General features: G+C 38.9%; 1 protein-coding gene across 3 annotated transcripts; it reads right to left on the bottom strand.

Annotated features, from left to right (window-relative positions):
- Positions 1-390: 390 nt before the first annotated feature.
- Positions 391-4,290, bottom strand: LOC125511399 (uncharacterized). Of its 3 annotated transcripts, XM_087525097.1 has the most exons (9): positions 3,770-4,290; positions 2,975-3,139; positions 2,810-2,868; positions 2,110-2,214; positions 1,910-2,021; positions 1,663-1,747; positions 1,364-1,482; positions 920-988; positions 391-739 (listed from the first exon to the last, which is right to left on the bottom strand). In XM_087525097.1, the coding sequence occupies exons 1-4, from the start codon at positions 3,970-3,972 to the stop codon at positions 2,180-2,182; spliced, it is 462 nt and encodes a 153-aa protein (XP_087381223.1). In that variant the 5' UTR covers positions 3,973-4,290; the 3' UTR covers positions 391-739; positions 920-988; positions 1,364-1,482; positions 1,663-1,747; positions 1,910-2,021; positions 2,110-2,179. The 3 variants fall into 3 exon arrangements, with proteins under 3 accessions (XP_087381223.1, XP_087381222.1, XP_048532719.2); XM_087525096.1 differs by having other exon boundaries at positions 1,663-2,021; XM_048676762.2 differs by lacking the exon at positions 920-988 and having other exon boundaries at positions 1,663-2,021.
- Between the last annotated feature and the right edge of the window lie 6,204 nt (positions 4,291-10,494).

Here is a 10,494-nt window from a genome sequence, read left to right as displayed (position 1 = left end):
ATGATTAGATAACTTTGTTGTCGATTTACCCTTTTCTTTTAATACCATGTTCCAGCTTCCTCCATCGCTTTTAAGTTCAAATGTGTTTGTGTCTTCATCACCGGAAATGTGGTTTATCTTACTCGAGTCTACTTTGTGCGCATGTTTTAACATATATTATTTTTATGCTTCTAAGAAGTGCAACATGGAAGAAATGGTGTGCATCTCATTCGAGAAGATTCAAAATTACTAGGAGAAAAAAGGAAACATGGAACGTGTGCACTTGATTTCCTAAAACAATGAAACCAAGTGTTGATAGCATGGACTAAACAAGAACTAGGACTACACCTGGGGGATGGTTATCCGGGTTGTGGTAGATATGTCGAGTACACCAATCGTTCTGTTCCAGCAATTATTCAATATTTTCTTTGAACATTAATATTCAATATTACAAACAGACGGGCGCAGCAACGCGCGCCTTCCATGATCTAGTAGACGGTATGGTTACATGCACACAGTAAAAGATCATGGTGAAGTATAAAGCCCGAAACACATGCTCCTACAAATAAATTTTGAAATATAACAACTTGCTACTTTAGGGCTACTCATGGCTTGGATGTGTGAATTTTAGAACGGCGTACTTCAGGTGGAGCACACGCGGTTGGCGTTCCGGCGAACTTGGTAGAACGGCGAGACTGGATGCTCCAGTACAGGGGCTTGAGCCTGTCTTTTATGTATCATACCATCTCACAATAGTATCCTGGATACAGAGGAATAAGCATTTACTTTTTAGTTTGAGGCCTACAATCGTGGAGGTTAAATAAATATATTCAGAGTTCACAAAGTGTCTTTTCAGTATAAATTCCATGAAGGACTATAGTGCTACTCATGGCATCACTTATCTGAACAGCCCATAAATATATGATGAGAAAACATTTACCTTTTGGAAGCTGATGTTTCCAATACAACCACTGTTGCCGAGAAATTTTGTGGCAGGAAGGCAAATTAACTGTTTGAAGTAAGTTCACACTTCAAATGACAATGAAATTGAAACATACATGAATGCACATGAAACAGTTCATTACTCCTCTTCTAACCCATTCAGACAAGTTGTAATAAATCATACTATAGCAATAACGGCAATGGAGGGCATTAAATCGTCTAGATCTAGGACTGATCTAGATGGCAGAGAGCAGCAAGAGAGACTGTGACTCTGAACTGAACTCCGCGGACTATAGACATTATGGTTACATGCACACAGTAAAAGATCATGGTGAAGTATAAAGCCCGAAACACATGCTCTTTCAAATAAAATTTTAAATATAACAACTCGCTACTTCAAGGCTACTCATGGCTTGGCTGTGTGGATTTTAGAACGGCGTACCTGAGGTGGACCACACGCGGTCTGCGTTCCGGCGAACTTGGTAGAACAGCGAGACTGGATGCTTCCGTCTAGGGGCTTGAGGCCGTCTTTTATGTATCATACAATCTCACAATAGTATCCTGTATACAGAGGAATAAACATTTACTTTTTAGTTTGAGGGCTACAATTGTGGAGGTTAAATAAAAATAATCAGAGTTCACAATGTGTCCTTGCAGTATAAATTCCATGAAAGACTACAATGCTACTCATTGCATCACTTATCTGAACAAACCATAAATATTTGGTGAGAAAACATTTACCTTTTGGAAGCTGATGTTAGAGGAAGGCCATCGTCACTGCGAGAAAACGGAGCTAGTCATGGCTCCTCCTTTTGGCTTCTCTGACCTATGGCGCCAGAATACAATCAAGAGCATTATACCCAGCAGGAGCATTCATCTCATCCTCCAAAAAAAGCCAATATTTATATACAGATTACAGAGATACAAAACCAAGCTTGGAGTAACGTTTAGAACACATGCACGAACGATGAACAAAAAGTAAAATAACCTGCTGCAGTAGAAGTAGAATGTTGTTGTCACCCTCAGATCTAGACTGGACATCAGTTCAGCTTTGAAAACTCGGTCTTCAAACCTTGGCCACCACAGGCCTCATGACACTACTGATAAAAGTGAAAGAAAATCCACTGAGAACCACGGATCCAAGTGTAGAAAAAGATATACTCAATTATTCTAACATTTTCACAATACCTGAATTCTGGTCATATTCTGCCAGGTTAGTGTAGCTGTTAGAGCACTCGAGTAAACGTGTACCGCTTAACTAATTTAAGGTGTTCTCTTCACGTCCAAATTTTCCTGAATGCATAAAGGTTATATAAGTAATGTTCTGGCTGAAATTGCACTTCTCCTATTGGGTTCACCTACATATATTTTTAAGAAAGTTCTTCCCCATTTTCTCTCCTCTTTATTTTTTTGATATATTATGCTGCAAATTTCTCGATTATTCTTTACTGCAAAATGTCAGGCTCACTGAGTAACAGGATTTGGGAAAACCTGCTTATAGTGTTATTTAATCAATCTGCTTTGTTTCTTCTATGGATTTATAGGATGAAGAATCAATATGAGAAAATAGATATAACTAAATCCCATGATTTCTTCGGCAAATGAATGTTTACAAACCGCAATTCACATGTATAGGATATCATGAGACAATGTTATACTTACAGTTTTAATACCTAGTACACAGATCACGCCAAGGATCTGACAACTATTACTGGAGAAGGAAAGAAGGTGCTCATGAAAATACAGCGTGATTGCTCAAGCAGTTCATATCTATACACAACTTAATTTATACATATGCTAGGAGGATCGATGCACCAGCGTGATTGCTGAAGCAACAATAATGCAGTAGGCAAGAAATGGTGTGATGTGCTCCGTGAATTTTCCTTACCGATCGGAGAGGCTCTGCTCTGTGCTCCATGATTACACAGTACTGTAACCTGAATTCCCCTGCATTAATATGACGAAAACCAAATATTGTACAATGGCCAGCTAAATACAGTTGTTTTCATTCAAATGTAGGTCCATTGATTGATGACAGGGAAGTTGTGCGAACCTGAAGAAAGTGTGTCTGCCCGTGGTCAGATTGCGGGGAAGTTGTGGAGTTTGGTGCGTCCGTCGGAGCAGGGACATGCAGGCCGGCGTGTCAGCGTCCCGGCGTGGAGGGCGGTCTCGTTTGGCCACCGTTGCCGAGAAATATTGTGGCAGGAAGGCAAATTGACTGTTTGAAGCAAGTTCACACTTCAAATGACAATGAAATTGGAAGGTACATGAAAGCTCATGAAACAGTTCGTCACTCCCTTCTAACCCATTCAAACAAGTTGTAATAAATCATATTATAGCAACAACCGCAATGGAGGGCATGAAATCGTCTAGATCCAGGGCTGATCTAGATGGCAGAGAGCAGCAAGAGAGAGTGTGACTCTGAACTGAAGTCGAAACTGCACTGGCCGCTGCAGCAAGACACACACATTTCAACCAGAGAATTTGATGGACTGAAACTAAAAAAACAATGTACCATAGAAAATTTGTTGTTGCTTTTGCAGTTCTGCTTAACCTGTTGGATGGGAACAGTTGTGATATGGCTGGTGATCTTCAAAAGAAGCAAACACAACTACTGGAATTTGTGCTAAAAGAAAAAAAATCTGCTGTTGTACGAACAATTGAATTGAATAACCAGTGAACATATATAGTAAAATATAAGTCTTGGATTCAGAAATCCTTGCACGTTCATCAGATCGACGTCGCTCCCAACTCGGACTTGGATCCACGTAGGAGTACGTTCTCATTAGGACTTCGGAACATGGGATCAGATTAGATCACTTGATCGACCATGTCCGTCGAGGCGTACCTGAGTTCGATGGCGGCGGACCTGGGGACTCTGATGCCGGTCCACGAGGCGCTAGGGGAGTCGGACGTGGCGACCCCGTTTCCCGAGCAGGCAGCCACGGCCGAGGCCGAGGGTCCCCTCGTGTCGGCCATGGATGCCATGGCGGCCATGGCACACGAGCTCCACATCCGAGCTGCGACAATGGGTGATGGCGGCAGAGGCATGCGAGAGGGGTGATGGTGATGGCAGCGTGCGAGCGGAATGGTGGCGGCGGCGTAGCAGCGGCGCCGATGTGACCTAGGGCGTAGGCTCCTGAAGGGGATCGGAGGCGGCGGCGGCGGCCAACGGAGATAGTGCACGGATGGAGGGCAGTCTGGAGGCCTCGATCCTTGTTGCGAGCGCGATGGCAAGGGGTTCGGCGGTGAAGGGATCGATGGCGGCGAACGTTAACGGAGATAGCGCAGGGATCCTTGTTGCGAGCGCAATGGCGTCGGCGAAGGGATGTCCTCTGGCGGGGTTATCACTCGAGGGCTCTCTGGACGCCTCGCTGCTCGCTCGCTCATACGTGCGAGTAGTGGAACTTTTTTCATTGGTTTAATTTCGTCCGTTTTTTCTGGCGTGGGAGGGAACTACGTGGACGCATGGCTCCTTTCAAACGTGGTTTTGGTTGGTTTTTGGGGGAATTGGGAGGTGGGAAGAGAGACGAAAATAAACCAGGCAAAGGGTGGGAGGTGGGACGAAACAGAAACCGTGGAACGGAGACTACCAACTGCTCCATTAGGAGTAGAGATTATTACTAGACAATTGTCCGTGCACTGCAACGGGAGTAAACATTCTACTCCTATTAGAGACTGCACGTCTATTATTATATTGATGTGTTAAAATATTAGCAAGTTTTTGTATGCAATCACCATGATTTATCTTCCATTTTATTGTTAAGCACTTATTTAGTAGGAGTATGATTACTTGTCAAACAAAATATGTTTTTATTTTGGTAAGTTAATAAAACATGACACAACTGATTTTATTTTAGGGTGAATGAATGGAAGAAAAATCAGAGATGGGAGGAAAAAATCAAAGAGGAGAAGGAAAAAGTGGGACGTATACAAAGAAGATTGGACAAAAGAGACGTGAATGGTAACCTTACGTTCTTTTTAAGTAGTAGAGATTTTCTTCTTAGCTTAATCCTCTTGACCACTCTTGTAATGATGTAAAATGTTACTCTTGTAAAGGCTGTACGAAGTTTTCCCTACACTCATTCACGGTTAAAAAAATGAACAATGTGCTTGTGTAAAACAATTGTTCAACTTGTATTTAAGAATGGTAACCATGTATTTATACTGGAATACTGTTTAACGTGTATGGAAACATGTCTGACTGGCATTTAAATTGGGTTTGATCAGGTCAACTTATCCCAAATGCATGCCCATGAGTTTGTCCGCTCTGTCGCTCGTCTGTGATCCTGCCCATGAGTTTGATTCCAGACCCATGCACGAACCTGATTTTTTTTTGAGGTGTATGCACGAACCTGATGGGTAACCCAAATCGATTGGACACCCATTGGGGTGTGAACCTTTGTGTTTGTATGTTCATGTAGCCAAAAAGTTGAGCAAGCAAACTTTTGTGTCGTATAGAAAATATTCAATTTGTATTTTAAAATTTATTCACAATGTAGTCCAGAAATATTTATTGTGTGCTTAAAAAATGCATCATGTGTTTTAAAACCGTCCAACATGTATTTAAAAACATTCAATGTGTGTTTAAAAACATTCAGCATGTATTTAAAAATATTTATCATCTATTTAGAAAACAATCAAGGGTATTAGAAAGTTTTGTCCGTATATTTTGAAGAATATTGAATATGTATTTATGTATTACAAAAATGTTTGACGTGTATTTGAAATAATATCAAATGTGTATTTCATATTTAAAAATGAATATTTTAAATACAGATAAAAATTATGAGATAATAAAAACCAAAAGAAAGAATAAAGCAAAAAATTAAAATGGGGGAAAGAAGCCAAGAAAACTGGTGATGTACATAGCACCACGGCACATTGAACCAACGAACACATCAAATAGGCACCAAAAACAACATAAGAAAATTGTCGCTATTGTGCAGGCCCATCTCAGGAACGTTGGCAATCGCTATATATCGCCCGCAGTAAGCAACATACAGCAACTTCGTAAGACAAAATTCGGCAAAATCAAAAGTTGCCAAGAAAAATGGTAAATTTTTATGGAGTGCCAGAACCAATCTAGTCATTTTTTCTACACATGCCAACAATTAGCATGCTAAATATTGGTATCAATCCTGGTCTCATGATCCGCGCTGGCTTAAAATCGAGCTAGCTTGAGCCGACCACGTAGTGCGTGCTCTACCCTAGCTGGGGCATTTCATGGTGTTTGCATTTTTCTTACCCTAGTTTTGTTGTTTATGTTTAATTTTTGATGATTTTACAGGTTTTCTATAGTTTTTGTCTTTCTTTCTTTCTTATTTATTTTTATTTGTTATATACATGTTTTCTTTTACACTTTCCTTTTCTCCTTGGAATAAATGTTTTTTAAATGCATCAAACACATTTTCCTTTCAATTTCTTGTTCCTATTCTTTTATTTTCCTGTTTAGAAAAGCTTATAAATATATTTTTTACAATGTGCAAACATTTTTAATATTTCTCGTTTAACACTACAACAATATTTTATTTGAACTAAATAACGCCATTTTAATACAAGAATATTTTTATTATATCTTGGAATAGTTTTCAATTATATCAACATTTTTTTAATGTTTCAAACACATTTTAGTTGTATAATGCATTTTGCAAATGCATAAAACACTTTTAAATTCACATGAACATTTAATTAGACTGTATCTTATGAATTTTTTTAATACATGAATATTTTCAATATATGCAAACATTTGCAATTAATTTAACCTTTTACTAAATGCTTCGTTGTTTTTTATTTACATGATTTTTCTACATATGTTGACCACTTTTTTTTTCAGATGAACACTATTTAAAAATAAGGAGAAAATATGTGAATGGTTACTTAAATTACATAACAATTTAAATATACTATGAATTTTTTATGTACATGATATATTTTATAAAATGCATGTCCAATATGTTTTTTTGTCAAATTAGTAAATAAAATTTCTAAAATATGTTTTCGTAGTATTTCTAGATGTAGGGCAAATGGGAAAAGCAAAAATGTGAAAAAAATCAAAAGGGGAAAAGAGGAGAATAACGCACACCAACAATTTAGAAAATTTTCATCGGTATGCGCATACACAAGAAATCTAATCAATTAGCTATTCATGTTCAATACGATAATAGTCAGGGTCCACCTACATGGTTGTCAGCATGTGAGTGTTTTTGGGCCGCTGCCCTGGAGCTCACTGGAAAATAGACACACCGGCGTCCTCATATTGTTTTGTCTTGAGAGCAATGAATGATTTGACTTAGGCATGCACAACTGCTATGTATCGACGAAGCAGGTGCTATGGGTGAATAACTTGTGGGGTGCTCAGAAGTGGGCCCGTCTATAAGCGTCCACTAAGATGTTTTTCCTGATTTTGCGATGTTCTTTCCTTCTGAGTCTATTTCTTTGTTTTTAGTTTTTCCATTTTCCTTTTCTTTACTATTTTTATTTTCCTACTATTATTTTCCCCTTTTCATAGTTCTTATTATTTTTTCCTTTATTTTGTTCTACTATTATTTTCTTTCTTTTCCTGTTTTTCATTAATGTGCGGAAGTTATATGACAACTCAGCCTTGGTGATTGATGGGGTCGATGACCCAATGCTCATGGAAACTATCACGTTCTGGGAGGCACTTTGCCTGGCAGAAGATCTACACATAAACCAGTTTGTGGTAGCCGTGGCTCGAAACAGGTTGTTGCTGATATTATGCAGAACAACCAAGGCAGATCGAAAAAAATACAAGTAAAAGTTGCTGATATTATGCATCTTTTACTTGTATTTTTTCGTTTGAAGGTCGTGACTTGAATTTGGAGGCACATAGTTTTGCTAAATTCTCGCTTTCTTTAACTCATGGGTGTCATGTGTGGTTTGGTCAGCCACATGATGTAACTTCTATCCTACTATCCGTGAACTTTGATGAATAAAGAGAGGCCTTTACCCCTAAAAATTCAATAAAATAATATTTTTTAAGAAAAATTGTTCATCCCAATTTTGGAAAGTATATACGAATTTTAAAATATTCATAGATTTTGTAAAATGCTCTTAAACTTTCAAAACTATGCACAAATCTTAATCATAACACGATGAAAGCTCCTCCTTATCCTACCGACTCAAAGTTTTGGCCGATGGGACCTACCAACCGAAAAAGGTTGGCTTCCCCGATAAAGGCTTTCCGCAACTCAAAAATGATGTTCAGGAATTAGTAAAACTGTTCACGAATTTAAAAAAGTTCCTAAATTTGAAAATTGTTCATCAACTTTAGATAAAATGAATTTCAATGAGTGTTAAAAATTCATGGTTTAATAAAAATATCCATGAATTTTCAAGATTTTAACGAATTTCAAAATATTCATGAATTTAAAATGTTTGAAAATTAATAAAGTACCCCTAAACTAAAAATATATAAAACCAACACACAAGATACATAGAAATAAAAGAGTTAATAAAAGTAAATCAAGAACTAGAAAACCCATAAGAAACATAACACAGAACCGGAAATCGATTTTTTTGTGGAAGCCCGAGTTGGGCACATGTATGGTACAACCAGCTGCTACATGTGCCAGCCAATGAAACATATTTTTCTTTCCCATTTTTTATTTCATTGCTGGTTATCGATTTTCACTTTCCTTTTCTAGATTTATCATCTACCTTGTTCTACTACATTAATATTTTTCAATAAAGATAATTATTTACTTGCCTTCTCTTTTTTCAAAAGTGTGAACATTTTTTTAACATTTTACTAACAGTTCTTAAAAATATCATTACTTTTAACCATCATTTCCTGGAAATACTTATACATATGACATTTATTTAGTGTATGAACTTATTTTCACAAATATTAAGATTTTAAGGAAAATCAACATTTTTAAAGCTGGTTTTTAAATGTTCAAACAAATTTAAATTACATGAACCTTATTAAAAAAACGAACAATCTAAATGCATGAACATTTTTTGCTTGTAAACATCAACATTTTCTTCTAAATACTGGACTATTTTATGGAAAACATGAGCTTCTATAACACATGGCCATGTTTTCGTAAACATGAAAAATGAGATGGCCATTTTCATAGTAGTTGAATTTTCCATGATTTTGATTAGTTTTTATCAATAATTGTATTATGATTTTTGTGGTCCATGATATGTTGGAATTGTTCCAGGGACAATTTACTAAGAAAAAAAAATCTTTGGTTTTCTTGCTATTTTTTGGAAAGAAGTGCATCATGTTTTTTTTTGTAAATTCCTAGTCATTTAGAGATCCTATTTGTAATTTATTTGGCTAGAAAGGGGCTTCCTTGCAATTACACGAGAGACTAAGGCTTTGTTTTGTATTTTACAGAGAAAAAACAGTTGGAAGTGGGTCTTTTGTAGATAGGTGGATTTCTTCAGATCAGGAGCAGATGGGAGCACCCTACTGGACCGACTAGTGTGTGTTTTAGCGGTTTATGGCCCAGTTCTTCTGACAACTTAAAAAAACAAGCCACCCTTTTCGGCTTCTCCCATAAGCCTTTCCCCCCATTTGTTGAAGGAGCTTTGCTACACCTACATAAGACTACTTAAGAAACTTACGTAAGAGCTGATTTGGCCTAATTTGGTTGGAGGAGAACAAAGGCCTAGGCTCACCCCATGAAATTTGGGGGGAGATGATTAGTTGGAACGGAAAGAAAGTAAGCTTACATCACAGGTTCCGTAGGTTGTGGGATAGTTGTGGGATAGTGAGTCCATACGCCCAACGATTAGGGAAGGCGGATTATGAAAGTGTTAGAAGGGATAGAGAGGGATTGATGGAATTGATATTTATTGCTTGAGCCTTGTGGGCATATATATAGGAGTACATGATCTACTGAGAGTACAAGACAAAGTAGAATCAGATCCTACGCTATCCTATCTTTCCTAATAATCATAATACTCACATCCCCCAACAATCCCAACGGTAGCGACGCAGATGGTGAGACTGGAGAAGAATTCGAAGGTAAGCTGATGGACATTCCCCCATAGTCGTAATGGTCGATGCATCGTAGAAGTCGTGGCTCGAGTGAAAACCTACGAGGTTGCTCAAGCAAGGCGGTAGCCCTTCGTGCCGTTGTCGAGGTAGCCGAGCGCGTGGATCGTGTAGCCATGGTCGAGGTAGCCGCGCGAATAAGGCCGTGGTCGATGTCGACTCGGGGTAGCCGGTGTCGAGGAAGTCGCCGTGGAGCCGCGGCGCAAGGAGACGCCGAGTTAGTCATGGCCGCAGTGATGTCGAAGTAGTGGTGTGCCGAGAAGAAGATGGTGTTGATGACGCGTCGCATCGGGTTTGCAAAGCCCGGGGACACGTCGTGGACAAAAGGCATGCGTCGGTCTTGTCAGCACCGGACATGCGTAGACGGGCTAAGTCGATGTTCACAGGCACCGCACCAGGCTTGCCAGGCCCGGGGACATGTCGTGGATGAAGGCCGTGTCGGTGTTGCCAGCACCGAGCATGCGGAGACGGGAACCAGCACGAGTTGTACGTCATGTTGAGGGGGCTAGCAGAGAAGGACTCGACAACAGTTGCGGTGCCAA

Source organism: Triticum urartu, chromosome 5A (assembly GCF_056163025.1).
Source record: "Triticum urartu cultivar PI428250 chromosome 5A, HENAU_Tu73, whole genome shotgun sequence".
Lineage (NCBI taxonomy): Eukaryota > Viridiplantae > Streptophyta > Magnoliopsida > Poales > Poaceae > Triticum > Triticum urartu.
The sequence above is the reverse complement of the archived record's forward strand: the minus strand, read 5'-3'. Positions and strand labels throughout refer to the sequence as shown.